Source organism: Caloenas nicobarica, chromosome 5 (genome assembly GCF_036013445.1).
Source record: "Caloenas nicobarica isolate bCalNic1 chromosome 5, bCalNic1.hap1, whole genome shotgun sequence".
Classification (NCBI taxonomy): domain Eukaryota; kingdom Metazoa; phylum Chordata; class Aves; order Columbiformes; family Columbidae; genus Caloenas; species Caloenas nicobarica.
This window is the reverse complement of record NC_088249.1, coordinates 33616445-33638050: the sequence shown is the minus strand read 5'-3', so window position 1 is coordinate 33638050 and position 21606 is coordinate 33616445. Positions and strand designations below refer to the sequence as shown.

General features: G+C 34.1%; 1 protein-coding gene across 1 annotated transcript in view; it reads left to right on the top strand.

The window, feature by feature from the left end:
- FMN1 (formin 1) overlaps positions 1-21606 on the top strand; it is a 137870-nt gene that overhangs the window by 40704 nt on the left and 75560 nt on the right. Inside the window, exons 4-5 of the mRNA XM_065636384.1 lie at positions 8598-9394; positions 13489-13639. Coding sequence (XP_065492456.1) covers positions 8598-9394; positions 13489-13639 — 948 coding nt within the window. The remainder of the gene's footprint in view (positions 1-8597; positions 9395-13488; positions 13640-21606) is intronic.

Here is a 21606-nt window from a genome sequence, read left to right as displayed (position 1 = left end):
TACTGGCTACATGAAGAATAGTTTTGACTGAAACTGGAACAAAGAATTGGAAGAATATTAGAAACATATAAACATGCAAGAAAATGTAAGAATATGTTAATTTAAATACTCACTATAAAAATGCCATATTTGATTTGAAAGTTTTTGTGGTGGAGATGGGTTATTATTATGTTAATACCTTCAGTTTCTCATGGATTTTCTGTATTCTGAGAAATGCTGTTTGCTGGTTTTGAAGTTTTTCTAACAAAGAATAAGGAAATAACAGAAATAACACCAGAGTATGAAACATAGTTCGTTTCTCAAAAATCATTTTTGCTTAGGTTGTCTTTAAACACCTGCTTTTATTGAGCGTAGTACTTTCTCATACATTCATTCAGTTGTTCATTTACCTGTTTGGTTTTTTGAAGATGATCTTGGTTAGATGGTGTTTCTTTCAAACAGGACAAGGAAAAAGATGAAAGGAAGTGTATCATACCAGTTATTTCAGAACAATCAAAAAGGTGAGAGAGGGAAGAAGTAGTAAAACTCCGTTACCATCTCCTTCCCTTTATAACAGTTTACAAATACAAGGTTTTATTTTCATTTGTATCCCTCTGAATTGGTGTCATGGGAAGGAGAAATTCATGAGTGAATTCAAAATTCCAGATCGATGACATTGCTTTGTTCTTTCTGGTAGATAATTCACATGACTTGTGCAGCTATACTGACAGTCCTTTTTTATATTAGTTAGATCTTCAGATAGTATAAATACGAGTCTTATAAAGGCTGGACATATTACCTGCTTCAAGTTTTCTGTCTTCTGTTACAGTTTCTGTAACAACTTCTGTAAGCTCACAGTAATATGCATTTTATAATGAAACAGAGCTTTTAACAACTTCACTCATTATATGAATATGCATTGTTTAAATGTAGTAATCCATCTGCTAAGTATGGCTATAAAATATTAAGTAAGGAAGGAAGTTATTATGGTGGATGTATTCTGAGCCATTCTAAATCTGTAACTGATATACTCAAATACTTAATTATTACAATTCTTAATACAGGATATACAACTTGATCGTCTAGGTTTCCTTTTCATAAACAGACATTTTTACTATTCTATTTTAAATAGTTATACTATTAAAGATCTGCTAGGTTTTTGGATGTTTAATTATATTTGTCACGTCAAAATGCAATTTAATTACGGTGTTGAATAACTGTGCAACTTAGTTGTTAGAAGAATAATATCTTAATTTTTTTAATGTTTAATCAAATGGCTATGTGCTTGGTATCTATTTATAGGTTTGCTTAAATGTAGTAACCTGAGATTGAGGACCTCTTCATAATATATCTTTGTAGGAATTATAATTGTTAAAAGAATCACAAATCAATCACAAGTAATTGCAGGTGTTGTTAAATCAGAAGTTGTATTTTATAACACATCAAACATGATATATATTTTTACAGTAAATATTTAAAGTATCAAAAGTGAAAGTGAATTAGTGCTTAAAATGTGATGTGAATTTTAAGTCATCTGTAGTCCCATATATAAGTAATCTTGCATGTGATATTATTAAAAAAATATATTTTATAGTGTAACTGAGTATACCAATACCCAAAATTACTGGTTCCAAAATTACTGGCTATAAGGCTGTATTTCTTTCTCAACTACCCAAATGCCAATAATTGTTAAATAACTAAATATTAAAAAATATATATAAAAACAATGTTCAGTACAGCCACTATGGTCAGTTTTCCTCCCAACTAGTTTTGCTCCATTTCCTCTATAAAACTATGTATTTAATATCTTTAAATTAGAAAGAGAATTGGTGTCTGTATACATAGCCTATACAAATACTTAAGGTTCTGGAAATGTTTGAGAATGTCAATCATTTAGCTTAATTTTCTTACTGTGAAGTGCAAGAATAATCCATACTGTTTACCCTTGAAAATGGTGATACACCATATGTAAATTATTATGCTTGTTAGAGAGGAATTTTGATTTTTATGTAAATTGGAATAGGTTTAATTTTTTTTCATTGAGAAATCCTTTGCTAAATCTCTAATTGTTGTTAAAATTTAAAACAAATGTATGTTTTTTCAAGGGCAGAGATTTAACAATAAAGGACTTTTTTTTCTTTGTCAACACAATACGAGAATAAAAAGTGTGAGCTCTTCCAAAAACTGAAGATGAAATTACTTAGAATGAACAAAAACAAAAAATCAGAGGCTGTCTTCTGTGAGAAATGTGTTTTTCCTCTCTTTCTATGCACAATACTTTGATGACCAAAACACCATTAAGAAAAAAAATTTAAAAAAGCTGTGAAGTCTATAAAAATATTTTTTCAATTTTTTTTTAAATCCCCTTCCCCTCCCCCATCCCCCCCTCCCCCGCCCAGCATTCGTGCTTCCAGAAAACATATCCTTATATACTTCGTGTCTTCTTTGTTCCCATTTTTTTCATTTTCATGGCTGGGCATAAGTAACTAATTAGATGTAACGATCAGTGTATAAAGTCAGAGAAGGGAATAAAATCAAGCTCACTTTCTCTCTAGTATGTTGTTTTTTCCAGGCTAATTAGAGTAAAAACCAGTAAAAGTGTGTGTTTCTCAGTTAAAGAAGAGGTCTGTCTCTGATATACATAGAAGTGCTTTGTTCATTAAAGACGTGCCATTTTTACACAGTTGCTTTTCAGAGTACAATTGCACTGTAAACACTAGTGAAAAAATATTTTTCATTAACAGTGAAACATTAATGTGCTAGTTTCAAAGCAAAAGCTCTACATATTGCTTGCTCTAAACGGTGTTTTAGAGAACTTTTTTGTGTGTCTTACTGGTACATTTCTCAGGATTTTTTACAACATTTATGGTGCAAATAAGTGTTGACTAATAACAAGCCAGCAACTGATTTTTGAATGTAGATTGCTGTAGAGATTTACAGTTTCCTCATATTCATGTATACAAATTGTTCTAAAACTTTTCATATCAGAGCAATTCTAAGTCATGGTTAGAATGTCTTTTCTATATAAAATCACATTATATAAAACAGTAACACAACAAATGTACTTGAGTTGATTGCATTTAATTGACTATATAGACTCTAATTGACTGTATTAACTATATTAAATGAGACTGTAATCTTGCTGTCACCTATCAGAGCATGGAGAAAAGCTGTCACATTGGTGTTATGACTTGTCTCTGTCAATGCATGTTATCATTTCAAAAACATTTAGACAATCCGTAGGTTACATTCTGAATTAGAAGATTTAGTCTTTTTATTTTGTGATTAATTACATTTGGTTTTGGTGCTTTTTCTTCCTTTGAACGTATGCTTCATATGTTCCTGAGTCTCATGGGACCAAGGCTGAGCTGTTGACGTTATTTCAGAAAATATAACTTGCCTTTTTTCTCTGTGTTGTGTCAAGTCACTTAGCAGGTGCAGAAATAAAGTCACAGGAATCACAGGGCAGAGGGCTGGGTGTAAGGGGAAAAGACAGGAAGACATCAGGAAGACATTGCAAAAACTCTTATTTTCCAGGCTACAGTGTGTCAATATTTTGAATATTTGCATAATCATCTTGTATCATATCAATATCATGTAACTTTTAAAAGGGGTGGTTTTGTTTTTTTTTTTTTTAAGGATGGCTTTTATTTTACCCATTAACAGCACTATATTTTTAGAAGGAGTTATTTTAAGCTTATATATAAGTGTCCGTGTTTTAGGGAACTGAGAGTCAGCTGTGATCATTTGCTCTAGTGAAGTGATTTTACTCAAGGGAAACAGATCATGTCTGTTCCAATGGCAGATACTAGGCAAACCTTGAGAGATTAGAGACACTGGTTTGTGAGTACCGCTGTACTGGTGAGGCTTGAATAGCAAATATGCACAGACCTTGTTTAGTCAGAATCAGAGGTGCAGAAGCTCTGAAACCTGTGTTCCAAGCAAAGGCAAAATTGGAAGCAAAATAAGGCTTAGCAGGGAAAGGGACAGACAGAACTGATATTATTTATTCAACCTCTTCAAAATGGATATTGGGTGAAAGCAGAAAGCCTAGGGAAGAACGGAAAAAGGGATACATCTGCCAGGAAGGTTAGTTTTAGAGCTCAGAAAAGCATAGGATTGAAAGGACAGTTGACAGCACTCAAGCTGAATTACCTCTTGCAAAGTAAATGTAAGGATACAGTGGAAATATTCTTCAGCAACAGAAACAGAAAGAAACTAAGGAAACAGGGGGACTGTTATCCCCTAAGGGTGAGGTGGAGCCAAAAGGCAATGTAGATTGAACCTAGAAAATTAATACTGAATGAGCTGCCCCAGATTTCCATAGCAGTGATCATGAACACAGGGACAGCATTTTCCTTAAACTGAACATACATACAGCTTTTAGTAGCTGAATAGAGCACAAGGATTACTTTTTTGCATATGACATTTCCATTTATATATTCAAATATGGACTTGTTGACTCATGATGAATTTGTGTTACACTGTCCTTCACAGATCATTTTCCTCTAGAGTTGCCCAACTACTGATCCGTCCCTTCAGTGGCTGTGTACACTGCAGCTCTCTTTTTTGAAGTGTAGCATGTGTTTACAGACTGCTTCCTTGTCTGATAAGATTATTATGAATTCTGATTTCTAACAGTGTTCTTCAGAATACTAGCATAGTGTTATTTGCATATTTAATATTGGCAACGAACAAGAAAGATTGTAGCAAGGAAAGACAATTTTTTTCAGTAGCGTATTGTTGTGTGAATTAGGCTTAAGATACCCAGGAGGTACTTTCAAATTTGTGATTGAAATCTGATTTCAGCATATCGAGGCTTTTACAGTACATTTATTTATATACTTACATTTTCTGTCGAACCGGCAACATGAAGAGGAACTAGTAATAAGGTTTTATGAAAAGGTACCTGCCTCTAGTCTGGTATTCGTAACATAATCTGGAAGAAATATATCTCTATCGTAATGGAAATATAGGCAGCTATAAGAGTCAATTTTATGTGTGTGTGTACAGTAGAGGGAGGAAAATGTAACAAAAACTAGACAATGTCACTGAGTGGCTGGCAATAGTCATGGACACAATGAGAAACCAGAGATCCTCTACCTGCCAAGGCCTGAGCTCTTAATTTGGTATACGCTGTGAAACAGTGGATTAGTGCTGCAAGAAAGTTAAATGGTCAGGAGAGCAGAAAAATGTGTTTCTTGCACTACATATACAATCCCAATTTCTTATATGAACGTTGTTGAGAAGCAGGCAGCAGGCTCCTGAACAAGTCAGCAGCGTGGCATATGCATTTTTCAACGGAAATAAATTGTTATCCTGCATGTCTAAACCACGCTGATTAACATCTCCAAAACTATTCTTCTTAAGGTCTTGCTTTCATTATATACAGAAATTTAGACAGACATTTTGCTCTGATAGTTTTCCAAATCCTCTACCCTTCTTCAGTTATAAATGATGTTCATTCATTCTGCATAGGGTGGCGTTCTAAGTCCAGCCTTCCTCCCATATCTTCTGTCCCACCAGCCTTCTTCCCACACCTTTCTCCCTCCCTCAGACATCTTGTTTCCTGCTGATTTTTTTTCCCCATTTCATTCTGCTTAAAATAGCTGTGACCAAACTATTATACTCTGATGATAGCCTTTGGTCATTGTTCATCTTAACAGCAGTCCCCAAAGACTCCAGGAGTCTGGTGCACGATGTGCCATGAAAACAGACTCAGTACATTGCCAACATGATAGTAATAATTGCTGACATGATTCAGTAACAAGATACTGAATAATTTGAACTGTATCTATCCATCTGAATAATTTGAACTGTATCTATTCAAATCCTCATAGATCTGAATTTAGCTAAAAATTGGTTCAGCAGCCACAGGTATCGTTATGTAGCCATCATAAACATTTTTAAGGAGTGCTGACAGACACCTGGAAATAAAACTGTAAGCTTTGGTAGGCATATTGTATACCAAGGTAAAAAACTTTGGTTCCCATTTAGATGAAAACAGTATTTTAACGGGAAGGGTTATGCATGAGTACTTCTAACACTAATCTCTATTCAATAGAATGTCTCTGTGTTCACGTTATATTTTTAATATTTCAGGATTCTGGTGACAGCACTTACTATGAAAGTAGTTTTGATTGATTTGTTTCCCACTTGAAATTGTGGGATGGAAATAGTTCTATTATACTCCGTTTCAGCAGGTTAGATTTGTTTATAACAACGAAAAGTATAAGAAGATTCCATTGTTCCTATCCTTTGCTTTATGAATTGTAAGAAAGAAAATATTTGCCTGGATATGTACTGTATCATCAATTGCTATAACAAAATGTAGTGGCATATGTTCGTAATAAAAATACTAACTATAAATTTGACGAATAATGCATCAGAAGAAGAAATCTAAACAAATACAAATCCCAGTTTTGTTAAGCCTGCTTTTCTATTTTTTGCTTAGTAATTTTAGCTTTAATTCCTATTTATGATAATAGTTCTATTATTTTTAATAACAGAAAATAATTTTGAAAATGTGAAAAGCAAGACAAAGCATAAAACTATCACCTCAAATATAATTTTAGTTTATACCACCAATTTTATATTGTAAATTAAAGACTGAAGATCTGCAGTTGAAAAGGTATATAATACTAACACAATTGCTTTCATGCCCAGTTAAATGTAATAAGTAGGGTTTTTTTAAATACTGTGCTTGTTTTACAGTGTGTTTTCGAGGTGACTTCAGATTTACTGCTGGGAAAATCTTTAACATTCAAAGTAAATTGTTCTATCAGGGAGTTTTTGATGTCCAATAGGGGCAAAGCACTATGATAAACAGAATAGCTAAATTCCCTAAGGCAAACTTAACTTCATTACCTCATTTATGGATCAGTACGCTGAGTTTAAAAAGAAAGGTGATTGCTCTGGAGCAATTCACATGGTAGAAAATCTTGTGGTAGTTGAACTGAACTAATAATTAAGCTGAGCGACAACAAACTTCAATAGAACAACAGTAGAGGAAAAAAAGGGGGGGGAAGGAAAAAAAAAGCCAAGCAAAAAATGTTCCATTTGTTATACATATCAGTCCTATTTCTTCTGTAAAACTAATAGAAAATGGGTTGTTTCCAATACAAATCTGTTTGATTATCTTTGCAAGAAAGCAGCATTTTGTATTCAGTATTTTCAGATTGTTTACTTTGGACTTTACCTTACCAAATTGATTAGAATGCCAGGTGATCATGCTGCTGTAAGAAATAACATACATTGTTTGCGCATCTGTTCAAGATTCTTTGCATGATATAAAATTACAGTATATTACACTACTGTATTTGCCTTACTGAGCTACACATGCATGATTTGGATGTATATTAGTTAATGCTGTAAACTATTAACTCTAACCTGATGCTCAAGTTGGAATGATAAGTAGGGAGTGGTAGGATGTCTTCCTGTGCAGCCTCATCTAGGTGTTCCTGCTCCGGCAGGGGGATTGGACTAGATGATCTTTTGAGGTCCCTTCCAATCCCTAACGTTCTGTGATTCTGTGTTGCCACTTCTGACCAGCACTATGTGAGAATTTAAGTGTAAGTTGCTGTTCCTCCAGGAACTTGGGAAAATCACAGCTCATTAGCTGCTTTTGTTGAAATCTTGGCTTCCCTTTGTACTGAAAGAACCATGGAAAATGCTCTAACAGAAGTCATTGCCTTGCAAAGAAACAAGATAACACCAGCTGCCTGATAGTATGCTGGTGTAACAGAAAATAGCTTGTAGGGACTTAGTGATCTGTAGTAGCAGTATTGGATTAGATTATTTAAAGGACACATTTCTGTGCCAAATGTTTTTCTTTTTTCTGATATATGGTAGGAAAGTGAGGGTTTTCTTCTTCCTTACTTATATTCTTGAAAGATTGTTATTTCCTTCTACCTCAGTGAAATCATCCTGATCCTCTTGGTTCTAAGATTTATTTTCTTGAATTATAGATTAAAATACATCTAGTAGAAATGAAGTTTTAATATAATAGTAAAGATAAATTTAAATCTCTGTGATTTTAATTGATGAGAACACTCTTAATAGATTAAGAAAGTGTTTTAATTTGTTTCTTTAATATTTTTCTGGGAGGAATTTCAACTTCTGTTGTGTTTAATCTATTTCTTACACCCTAGCATATTAACTATATATATGGCATATTTGTGAGATGATATAGTCAATAAAATCATGTCATTAGGTACAACGCCATTCAAAAAAGTTACTTTTTTCCATAATGAACTATTAATTATTGCATTCAGCAATTAAAAAACAGTCAGTCTTCTTAAAGACAAGGTACAAGTTAGAATATGCTGAACTGCTGTTCTGGATATTTACTAATAAAATATGTTTTGTTGAAATACACACTGCTTACATTTCTTTAAAGATACATATTTGTCCAATTATGTAGTAGCTTGCAATAAAGCTATTTAGAACTGGGAAAGTGAAGTATTTCTGTCATCATGGTTTGCTTAAAGTAACATAGTCTAAAAGTGAAGATTTTTAATTACTAGAAAATAAACACTTTAGAAAAAAAACAAAAACAAAACCAAAACTGAGAGCTTTTTTGTTTTGCACTAAGGGGTTTTGTTGTTGTTGTTCTGCAGTCTCAGTTTGAACTCAGGGTATTCCATATTCGTGGAGAACATGCCGTATCAACTGCTCAGCTTGAGGAAAACATTGCACAGCTGAAGAATGAACTCGATAATAAATTAAACAGAAGAAGTGAAAAAACAAAGGATATTGGTGTTTCTACTGAAGATGACAACCCACCAAAGACATACCGAAATGTATGTATCCAGACTGACCGAGAAACTTTCATAAAGCCTAGTGAAGAAGAAAACAGAGCTGTGAAAAATAACCAAATAGTACCCAAAAAGCTCAATATTTCTTCTTTGTCACATAGTATTTCCGCTCAAAGTGAAAATAAGGACAATTACAATGTACAGTCTTCAGAAAGTGTCTTATCTTGTCAACCAAAACAAATGCTGCCTCCTCCTCCACCACCACCACCACCACCACTACCACCACCTCCTCCTCCTCCTCCCCTTCCTGATTCTTCAGTATCAGGTTTAGTTCCTCCACCACCGCCTTTGCCAATGGGTCCAACTTCAGTGACTTCTCAGTTTGGATCTGGTCCACCACTGCCATCTCCACTTTCTGAAGGTTGTAGGAATTTTCAAGCACCACCACCACCTCCACCACCACCGCTTCCAGGGCTGGGACCTCCTGTTCCTCCTCCACTGCCCGGATCTGGGTTACCTCCACCCCCTCCACCTCCTGGGCCTGGGTTCTTTTTTAACAGCACTTTATCTTCAAACCAAGGTCCTCGAAAACCTGCCATTGAACCTAGCCGTCCCATGAAGCCTTTGTATTGGACACGGATACAACTGCAAGGCAGCAGGTAAAATATATTTATTTGAACTTAGAGTTGGTATTTATAAGCCATGACACAAGGGTATGTATACTATTGAAGACTTAATAGCAAAAAGTTAACTGTCTAGGAATGTATAACAAAATCAGTGTAGAAGAATGGAATTTACATGTTTTAAGAAAAAAATTGAATCAGTTCTAGAAGTCTAAAATAGATCATAAGAAACTATTTTAAAATATTAAATATAAATTAAAATTATACACGTCATAAATGAAAGTTACGTGCATTATAACAAAAAGAAATTTTGTCACTTTTTTCCCAAAAATCCAAGTACTCCATGGAAAACTCTAGTAACAGGGTGGATCCCAGGTTCCTAGACTTAGCACTACAAAGAAAAAAGGTAGCTAAGAGATTAGAAAGTTGGGGAATTGTGTATGTGGGGTTTTTTTGTTTCGTTTGGTTTTTAATCTTAATTAAAATTGCATTAGGATGTTAAAATTTGGTCAGATGAGCACTTAGAGTTTCTTTTTTGCTTTCCAGTCACTTCAGACTCACTTGACAGCACTATGTTGTGTCATCCTCTATTATTCCGTTCCTAGAAACAGTTAAACGGGAAACCAACCTCTCCGTATAATTATGTCAGAGCAGGAAAAGTAAAGCATATGTATATATGCAGCTCAGGAACCTGTAGCATGAAGCATCCATCATGGAGGAGTCTCAGTACAGATAGAGATCTCTATAATTTAAAAAAATACATATAAAAAGTAAAAAAGTGACCCACTTTATTTTGATTTTGTGCTAGGATAAAACTTTAGATATGCTTCAGAGAAGGGATGCCATCCAGAGAGATCTCGACAGGCTTGAGGAATGGACCCATGCAAACCTCATGTAGTTCGATAAGGCCAACTATAAGGTCCTAAACCTGAGCTGGGACAATTCCCAATATCAATACAGACTAGGGGATGAGTGGATTGAGAGCAGCCCTGCAGAGAAGAACTGATGGACAAAAAATTGGACATGAGCCGACAAAGTGAGCTTGAAATCCAGAAGGCCAACCATGTCCTGGGCTGCATCAAAAGAAGTGTGGCCAGCAGGTCAAGGGAGGTGATTCTGCCCCTCTACTCTGCTCTGGTGAGGCTCCACCTGGAGCCCTGCATCCAGCACTGGAGCCCTCAGTACAGGAAAGACATGGACCTGTTGGAGCAGGACCAGAGGAGCCCATGAAAACGATCAGAGGGCTTACACATCTCCTGTGAGGATTGCCTGAAAGAGTTGTGTTGTTTGGCCTGGAGAAAATAAGGCTTGAGAGGGACCTTTTTGCGGCCTTTCAATATATAAAAGGGGCTTATGACAAAAATGGAGGCAGACTTTTTACTGAGGTCTGTAGTGACAGGACAAGGGGCAATGGTTTTAAACTGAAAGAGGGTAGATTTTGACTGCATATAAAGAAGAATTTTTTTTACAAGTTTGAGACACTGGAACAGTTGTGCAGAGAAGTTGTAGATGCCTCATCATTGGAGATCTTCAAGGTCAGGTTGGATGGGATTTCGAGCAACCTGATCTACTTTAAGATGTCCTTGCCTGTAGTGGGGAGCAGAAGTAGATTATCTTTAGAGGTCCTTTCTGACCCAAACCATCCTATGATTCGATGAAAGTAGTCTGATAGTATATACCATTGTAGCAAATCTAAAGTTACTGTGAAACATGTATTGATTTGTTTATAAGGGATCTTTTGTTGAACAGGCATAAATAAACTATTTTTGGACATTCTTTTTTAAATGATCCCACAACTTCTGTTTATGCTATCCATGTATTCAGCTGGCAGGAGAAGTGTTCCCATTTACACTGTCTGGGCCAGCATGCATACCCTACTGCCACACTGGTATGTGGTTTCAGTGCTGCTTAGCTGCCCTTTTGGATTTTGGCTGATTCTAGCTTTGCTTCAAGTGGTTTTTAATGTAACATAGAGTTCCATTAAGAGGGTTGGCTCAAAACGTGTTTTTCCGGGGATGCTTAAGTGACACAGACTGGTTTAACAAGGAGTTGCTAGAATCATGAAATAAGATTCAGGTCCTGTGTCAATTTAGTAATGAAATTACATGATTCTTCAGGTCTTAAAATTGAAATCATTATTACCTGCATTCAAAATTATTTTAGCACAGGTGCAGTTGCAAAGATGCTAAGCTTATTTTGAACATTTTAATAAATTACATTATTACATATGACTTATAGTCATAATATCCTGTAACTGTATTATATGATGTTATTATATATTATTCTATATTATAAATTATTGTATTACAGGTGATTTATTATAGATTACTTGTAATTTATTATAGATTACTTGTTAAATTATTATAAGTAACTATATTTAAATATGACAAATTACTTATGGTTGTTCTTAATCTCTTATTATAAGTTATTTTTAGGATTATATTTAAAGACTGTTAAGGTAAATATCCGAATTTAAATGTATTTAAATATGAGGTTTTAGTTTACAGCTTTTTGTCTGAATTTATTTTGATGAGAAAGACTCATCATTCAAGTATAATAAAGCATTGTAAGGTTAATATTTTATAGAAAATGTTTGACAGGAACAAACAATTAATGAAATATCAGTTGTATTGTTTCAATGATTCAGAATTAGAGGCAATGAAATATTTTGGAGCAGGCAGTTTGAGTATTTGATTTTACTTTCCCAAAATTACTAGAGAAAAATTGTTTCATAGTGAATAAATAGTTGGTCCATAAATAAACCTTACTGTAATTCTTCCTGGTGATGCGCTGAAATCAAAATGTTTGTTCTGAAATATTGCTGGTTCATCAAGCTTTTGCTGAATGCAAGGTCTAAGTCATAGCTTTCTAGTGAACTGCTGGTCACCAGATGTAGTGGTCCAGCATTTTCATGGTCTGCACTAGAACTGGAAACTTCTTCAAGGGTCTGCTCCTCAGATCAGCAGCTTCAAGACTTCAAAGTTCTTGTTACAGAGCCGGAAAGAATCCTTCACTCTTCAGTGTGGCTGACACTACAGCACATATCAGGGAGAGGGATGCTGTGGAGCTGTAAGCATGTCCTGTTGCACAGAATATGCTGCATCAGCGGATGCTCATGGAAGAATTAGAGTTCCTTAAACATTCATGACAGTAAACGTAAAGTTGAGTATTAAGTAGAAAAAATCCTAAATTTGAAAAAAAATGTATTCCCCTTAAATTGGTAGGTATTGCATTTTGTTGCATATTACATCTAATGAATGTATGTTTAGTGACCTCAGCCATTTGTGTTTTATAGGAGTTTTCATCACTTTTTTAATTGCAAATAATTTCACTGCCTTTTAGTGACACCTGCTGGAAGAGTGAGCCCACCTTCTACTGACAGACAAATGGAGCACACGGGAGTTTTGTCCCACATATTTTCCTGAAGCATTGAAATTTTGAAACAAAGCTCATGCAAAATGCAAGTGCCATGATTGCAGCACTACATAGTATTTTCCCCAAATCCAGATAAAACTAGAGGATTGGATAAACAAGTTCCAAAGTGTTTCAAATCTAAATCTGGTCTTGAAAGGAAAAACAACAACAATAAACAAACAACAACAAAAACATACACACACACAAAAAGGAAAGATAATCCACATTTCAAATTTACAGGTAGTTGAATGGAGCAGAACACTGGTTAGTGTCCCAAAATACAGGCCAAATAATTACCCTAGTTTCTCAGAACTGCAACATGGATAAATATGAGCATATGACATCTGCAGCTAACATGAAGTCAATCCAGTCCTGTTCAAATGACCCCAAATGCTCTTAAAATGTGATTGAATAAAGTTTGTTCACTATCTGTTCGTATTGTTTATTTTTATAGCTCTAAATAGATTACTGGGAATTTCACAGAAAAGCTGCTGTTGAAATACTCTTAATGCTGGTTGAAGTGGCAGAAATCTCTCAAGATGTATTTGCACAAGCTGCAGTTTGTAATATTTGGCTGTTGTACAAAAAAATGTGTAGCAGTAGTACATGTTTCTTTGACATCCATTACGGATTTTCATCTGTAATAGTTAGATAGATATATTATGGTTTTTCATAAATGTTTACTGGAAATTTTATTATTACCTTTCCCTTTATAGAAAAACTGCTATGCCAATGTTATGGGAATCACTAGAAGAACCTGATATACTTGACACTACTGAGTTTGAATATTTATTCTCCAAAGACACCACTCAGGAAAAAAGAAAACCATTGTCAGAGACTTATGAAAAAAAAAACAAGGCCAAAAAGGTATTTATTGTTCATTTGCGTTTGCTTTTTTGGGGTCACTGTTGAGCTTTACATTTTAAGAAAACTCCCTTTTTTCTTATTGTTGAACAAACAGATAATAGATGGGTTTCTAAATCTCATTTTAAAGCAAAATAGGTGGATTGCTGATTCAACTTTGCTTGAGAATGCAAGGTTATTATTCACCTTGGAAGATTTCTTGCCTTTGAAAGTGAAAGTTCCACATCTCAGTGGGGGAGAAAAACTATTGTACAGGAAAACTGAATGAAAGTTCTAATATGTATCTAAAAGTACCAATATTTCAGGCGATGCCTGTCCTTGGACTGATTTATAATTAAAGGCTACTCTAGCAAACCCCCCTTCCATTGAGATTAATTTTATTGGAAAAATGAAGTATAAAGCAAGACAGGACCATTAGACGGTTTGAATAAGGAATGCCAAAACCCTTTACTATGTCGTAAATCTGTTCGAGTTTACCTGCTTGGAACCACAAGAGGGCACTTTGTATGTGAGCTACGTGATCTACCTTTTTCAACATTATAATACATATAATGGCAAATACACATACATTTATACGTATCAGTGCAATCAGATCTTTCAAAACGTCTTTGATCGTAAACTTCCTGTATTATATCATAGCGCAATGGTGTATCAGAAGTGTAAATAAGGTTATAGAATTTATAAAATTCAAACTCATGCGACGTAAAAAGTGAAAAATTAGGCCAGGATGAGGGCATGCTGATATTTGTAAATATGCCCTAAAAAAATTATTAATTGTTACAGTTAGATTGAAGTTGGACATGAACATCTCTGTGAAAAATATTTTGACATGTTTTACTTGACAAATGTTTCAACTGCATATGGCATGTAGTACTGAGCTGTATCTGTAAATCCCGTTAGTTCACATTTCTGATGTCCTCTTTGTAAAATTTATTTTTACATTCCATTAGTTTACCTCTTTCAGAAACAGCTATTTAATAAGAAACGCAGGTTTCTAGAGAACTTTGAAGAAGAACGTAAACTATGTAACTTTAATAGATAAAATAAATGCACAAATAGCTTTGTATTTCAAATTCTTGGCAATTAAGTGAATATATCTATTTTTCCAAGTGTATGACAGCAAACTGGGTAGAGAATTAGACCTGTATTCTGAAAGATGAAATTGCTTTATTATTAGTTTTCCGTGCTGTTTTGTAAACTAACTTATTTCCTACAGCAGCACATTTTTAAAATCATCTCTCTTCATCTAAAATCAAATTGGATAATAGTCACTCTATATAATATAGGAAATACTGATACAATGATAAGTACTATTTCTTATCAGAAACCAGTGTATTTTCTTACAAAGATATCTTCTTTATTTATGTCAGTATTTGGGTTATTTTATTTTGTTATCAAATGTGAACTTATTGTTTTAAGATTAGGGATATATTTACTGAAATTAATGAAATGAGAAAATTTCCTTTAAAGTACTGTATGAAAATTCAAAAATAAATTCTATAAGAGGTAAAGTAAGTGTTATATCTGTTACTATGTCCTTGATTTGGTAAAACTCATGGGATTATGATCAAGGTGTTACAAAGCATGGGAATTGTAGGGCTTTCTGTCAACATTTCAAAAACTCATCATCGACAGTATTAAACTTTCTGTCGTTTGGTCAATTTAAAAATTAAAAATAAGTCCGCTTTTAGAATTCAAATGAATTGAGTATAGAAGCATTTTCTTATTCTATATTTTTCTATATCCTGTCTTTGCACTTTTCTCTGTGAAATGACAGCTGAATATTTTTACAGACAGTCGATCCCCTTAGATAGTCCTGTGTTTTTCTTTGTCTCTCTGAAAGCCCAGATGTCTGCAGGCTGGCTCCAACAGATCAATCTTGGTGGGCTGCAAGTGATACAGTAGTACATAAGCATTTTATTTAGTTACAAGAGGGTTTATTATTTACTAGTAGGTAGTAACGGAAAGCTTCTGTAGGTTAATATAAAACTGTCAGTTCAGCTGGCTTCATTTATGCCTTCTTGTGCTTTTTCTCGGCTCTCAGCTTTTCTTGCCCTTTTGCTAATGGTTATATCTATCTACTAGGGTTGTAACAACAATCTTTTTCTTTACTTCAGTACAGAAATTTGTGCCTGTCTGGTCCTAAGAATGCTACAAGTGTCACAGTGTATGGAATGGTTAAAGATGCTTTCCACAGACATTAAGAGAGACATATGAATCTTATGAGGCTCACCATGTATTATAATTCTTAGCCGATGCTCTGTCATTTTGTATTTCTTTGTAAATTCCTTTCTCGTGTTCTGTAAAAAAGCCTTCCAGATCAAGATATAGGTACAGTGATAGAATCTGGAGTAGTAGTTTATGTTTGGAATAGCTAAGCTATTTTATTTAATAATACCTGTTAGTGCTGACCTACTCGTTGTACTAAATCGCTTCTCCTCTGCACAAACTTTGTCTTATTTCATACCATCTTGTACAAACTAAGTTTGGCCTGCCTGGTATTTAGAGAAATGGCAGACTAATAGGTGGTGCAGGATTGCTTATTAAAATGTGATTACTTAATACTTCTCTCCTTGAATGAGAATTACATCAGTGCCACAAAGTCATGTTCTTTGTGAGACTGGAAGTAAGATTCTGCCTTTCAAATTAGAGAGGAATGGTTTCTCGTTTAACTGGGTCTTCTTTATAAAACTAAGGAGACTTTAACAATCAGTGGTCTGTTGAATTATGACTCCTTTACCATCTATTTACATTTCACTTGCAGTTCCAAATAAAATAATATTATTAAATTTATTCTCAGAATTATTGTTTTTGTGAAACCTGTTAGAACGATCTGTATGCTTAGTCTGTGAAATGAATACTTCTGTGGAAAACATCACATTAAGTCTATAGAAATTCTTACCCATTTGCCCACAAAGTAGATACCTTATGGCAACACAAATTAAAATACTCACTGTATGCTGTGCTTTTGTTGCTTACAGCTGATAGACATCTACCATTTTCAGCCAGAAATATCTAAATCCTCTCTTACATAAATGGAACAGATGGTCTGTTTTCCAGTATCATTTGGCAGGTTGTGCTCAGAAGAGAAACTTCTGAGTATGTATTCATATTCATATATATATATATTTACTCAAAATGTACTTACAATATAATATGTAATTTATAAAATAAATATTTATGATATAGAATATATTTATACTCATACATATAGTCAGTGTCAAAATAGGAGAATACATTGGGGATTCTGTGGGCATCTATGACGGGTCTAGTTACCTCAGTATTTTCATTTATGGCCTCAATAATGGAATATTAACTCTGCAGCCACCACCTAGTTGCAAGAGGCTTCAAATGTACTGGAGTAAACCCGTTAGAAAGCTGTCACATATCAAAGATACAGTCTGAAATATAGGGATAAACACAACGCTAATACAGTTAACCACAATGTGAATACAGATAAGAATATTCAGCTACCTAAAACCAAGATGGAGTACAACTGGCTAACTGACTAGGTAATAGTTTATCAGAAAGGATCTTGGGATTATAATGGCTCATGAGAGGAATGTGAATTGTCAAATGGAGGTACTACTAAAAAGAGAAAACAAAAATGATAGATCAATAGAAGTATGGCTTGCAAGACTATCTACTCAGCCATGTCTCAGTGGAGAACTGCATCTAGATTTAGGCGCTGCAGGCCTTCATTAAAAATATTTACTAGCTGTAAAGAGTCAAGAGGAGTGACAATGATGAAAAGTGTAAAAGTAATGTCTGAGAAAATAGTTGAATTATTATGATTGTTTAGTCTAGAAAAGAGAAGGTTGGTTGGGACACACAGTAAGTGTCATCAAGTGCACGCAGCTGCTACAAAGAAAAATTATGAAAAGCTTTTTAAAGTGAGGGTAACAAAGGAATGCAGAACAATTTTGGCTAGGGAAATTGTGTTTCTGTATTGGGAGATCTTTAAGAAAATTTGTTTAGAATGATGCACATATAGTTGCTAAGGTCTTGAAGTGCAGAAATGCTTTGTATGACATTTTGAGTGTCATTCCAACATCATGATTCTGTAACTCAATAAAAATGCATGAAGTCCACTTTCTGACCATTGTATATAGGACTATGGATGGAAACAGCTGGCTATCCCTTTTTTCCAGAGTGGAAGTGTTTTCATGATTTCCAAACTCTTTGCTTTTGTGCCTGCCAGAAAATGGCTTATTAATTGAGTTACACTAGTTACTAGAGGCTATCATCCTGAAATCTGGTTATGAAAAAATAGTGTATTCTAACAAGCATGTGAGGAAAAAAAGGAAGTTAAGAACCTTTCATCAGCAATGGTAATATAACTTCTTAAAAGACTGTAGAGAGGGTGATTATATTTAGTTTTAGACGTATATTCACTTATTTTGGAAAAAATAAAGTGCATTCACTTGATAGTAATACAATGTAAAAATAATATAGTTTAAATGAAAGTCAGATGTACCTTTCCAATACTCTCATATATTCTTGAAATTTGTTATGGCGATGCTTATCTGGGCTTAGAAGCTCTGAAAAGTATGTGGCTGCTCATGCTTCTTCGATCATGTACTCCTTTGGAAAATTTAGCTGCTTTGGAAGAGCCTCTTTTTTTTTCCAGACTCAACATCCTCTAAAATATTTCAGGAAACCCTTTATCTGCTCTGCATATATGAAATCTTGTAAAGAAAAGTTCTACAGTATTATGTAGATAATGATAAAAATAAGTATTCTTGGTTTTTAGTTGTTATGTCGTGGGAGTAGAATTTGCCTTTTCTGGATGGCAAGAATTTACTATCTAGATGAATATATTAGTTATGCCCCAATATGAGAGCAAAATAGTGTGCAATATATTTAAGAATTAATAAATGTAATTCTTTTCTCATAAGAATGCTTTTGAAGTGTAGGACTAAACATTATGATCTTATACAAGGTAATACAATACAGTGAGGTTTTGGATGTGATATCTATGAAATTGAAAAGAGACTATTGCTTGCATCCTGCCTTTCCCAGAGATGGATAAATAGTGTATAGAAGCAGTGGGATTTATTTCCTAGGATAGTTTTGAAATGGTTGAATTTGCAGCAAGCAAAGTTGAAGTTAAGAGAGGAAAATAAAGAAGTTCATTAGCACCTGAATATGAATCACATAAATTTCTCTCTGGTTTTGGCTGGCTCAGTTACCTTAACATAAATACATGAGTTACTGATATGATGCAGCTTGGCAACATACATTAGATCTAAAAGTATTTCTGCCATGTAAAGTGTTATGGTTTTTAGTTAAGCTTTTTTCAAATGCGCATAGTTCATCCGATTTTCGAAATTGCTTAGAAGTTACAGCTTCTTGGAAATCAAGAAGAAAAAAGGCTGTATCCACCAGGATATCTTAGTACGTAACTTAAATTTACATATTGATTCTATTGGACATTTAGAGTTTAAATGCCTTTTGTATGTGACTCCTATTTTAAAATCCTGGTTTTAAGGTATCAGTTGTAGCATTCTCAACATATGATTTCTGCACCTGTTGTATTATCCACCAACACTCACATTAAAGCATTTGTCTGGGAATGTATAGTTTCTTTAAAAAAAATTGTAAGTTATATTTGTGAAATTGTACATGGACTTCAGCTAGAAAGTTTTAGGTCACAAAAGTGTTCAAGTGTAAGTAAATTCAGCACAGTACCATTAAGGTCCATAGCTGTTTATGAAAACAACAAAAACAGAAAATAATTAGCATATTAAAACTCTAACCTATTTTTCTGAAGAAAAAAAATACCACAACAATAAACCAAAAAACAAACCTAAACCCAACAAAAAACCCAACACAAACCAAAAACAAACAAACAAAAGCCACCCCAAACCCATCGTGTGGTTTTGAAAGAACTCATCTTGCAATACATTTGAATATAATTTGAAGGATCTAACATCTTTCTCAAGCTCTGAAAGTCAAAAGTCTTCTATAGCTGTTTTCATGTCAGATGAAGGACTGAAGTTTTGCATGCGATCAATTTTGCTTTCATTCATTCTTAACATTTCTTGTCCGTACACATCCATGCAAATTTTTAAGCTGATAGGCAGATGTAATTGTTTTCAAGACATAGGTTCTCCATTTCATCTTAAATTTGCAGAACCAAAATTTGTTCTTGTAGTACCAAATAGAAGAAAATCAGAATTAGGACATTTATTTTGGAATGAAATAAAAACCACAATTGATTATGTATTAAGCTATGATACCCTGTAAGCCTGAAAAAGAGGTAATTTACAAAAAAACATTCCTTTGCTGTGATTTATTCCATATGCATTCTGTAGCTCCGTTGCTGGACTTACACATATTTCAAAGTTACACTGATTTTTCCAATATATTCGAGCACTCATTAATAACTTGCCCTCAAAAATTCAATTATTTTCTATACTTTTTCAAGAAACAGAGTAGTTGGATATTTGTGATGCCACTCTGTCTTCATCTTACAGGGGAAAAAAAAGAGTAAATGTCAAGTAATTTGTGTCAGGTGTATGCTCCAAATGAAAGTCCATCAATCATTTTTGGCCCTTTAGTGCAATGATTATCATTTCAAAGACGTGGGAGGACATTAAAGATAATGGCTTTTCTGTTGTCTATTATCTCTAACAGACGTCACATAATTATTAACACATGTTCTCATTTAAGAAGAGTGTCAATATTTTGAGTGAATTGCATTTTTTTAACTGAAAGGGATATGTCTGTCAGCAAGTTTTTTGTCCATCTAACCAAACGAGGAATTACAATTAATGAATTTTGTGTTTCTGCAAAAAGGACAGATATTGCAGAAAATGTTGGAAGCTTTGCAGGGTTGAAACACAATGACTGTCTTCAGCTGTCTGCTTTAGATAATAAACAGTGTTCAAACTTGATTAAAAGTAGTAAAATGCTAGAGCATGCTCTTCCGAAACACTCTCACTTTCTTTTTAATTTTTGTGCTATACTGAGAGGAATGAATATGGCATTTCTTTGTTTACCACAAAGCTCAGCAGTCTTGTAGGATATGGAAAGTATCCATAACGGGTAAATATCTACTTTGTGGCTTTGTTCTGTTTTTACAGTTTTGATAGGCATAAAGATACTGAAATAAGTTTCTTACTAGCCCATTTCTTACCTGCCGTTTTATGCTGAGAAATTGCCATTTGCTTGTCCTGTAGCAAAAGGCTAAAAAAAAGGGGGGTTTTTTCATTCAGTAGAATTACAAATAGAATTACATGTCTCCTAAAATATTTTTTAATATTTTTAAAAATAGAAAACTATGGTTCATCCATGTTAAATAAAAAACAGTTAAACTTGGCTCTCCTTTGAGTAGGAATAGAAGAGAGAAAGTCTAGTCTTACGCTTCTGCAATTTGATTGGTAATTCTTGGGGTGTTTATGTAGAATGGCTGGAAGGCTGTACTTACTTATGTCTTGTCCAGGATATTCTTCCCCTGTTTGAACAGGGTTTCAGCAGACTACGTATGGGTCCAGGCTGTTGACTTCACCATAAAAATTAATGAGTGGGTATGGAGGGAAACACTGTGATATGCAGGACAGCTTTTTAGCTTATGGTTTCTCTCAATAAATTTAAATATTATGGAAAGAATCCATGCACCAGCAGGAGGAAGGATTTAGCTTTTAATCACTAAAGTAAACTGAATCTGTTCAGATTTCAGCACCAGTAAGTGTCCTGGACAGAATGTAGACAGTACAGTTAGACAAAACAGTGAAGTCTGTCTTATAATATTTAATGAAATACATTTCTGGCTGCATTAGAGAAACACCTTTTAATGGGAATGACATAATAATTTATGAATGTATTCAAGCTTCATTATGTCTTCACTTTTAAATTAGACGATGAATATTTGGAAGATGTAGTAGGAACACTTGTGTACAGCAAATCAGCTAACTTAATAACACTAAAAAAAAGTTGGGGAAAACCACATAGAGCAAATAGTGTTA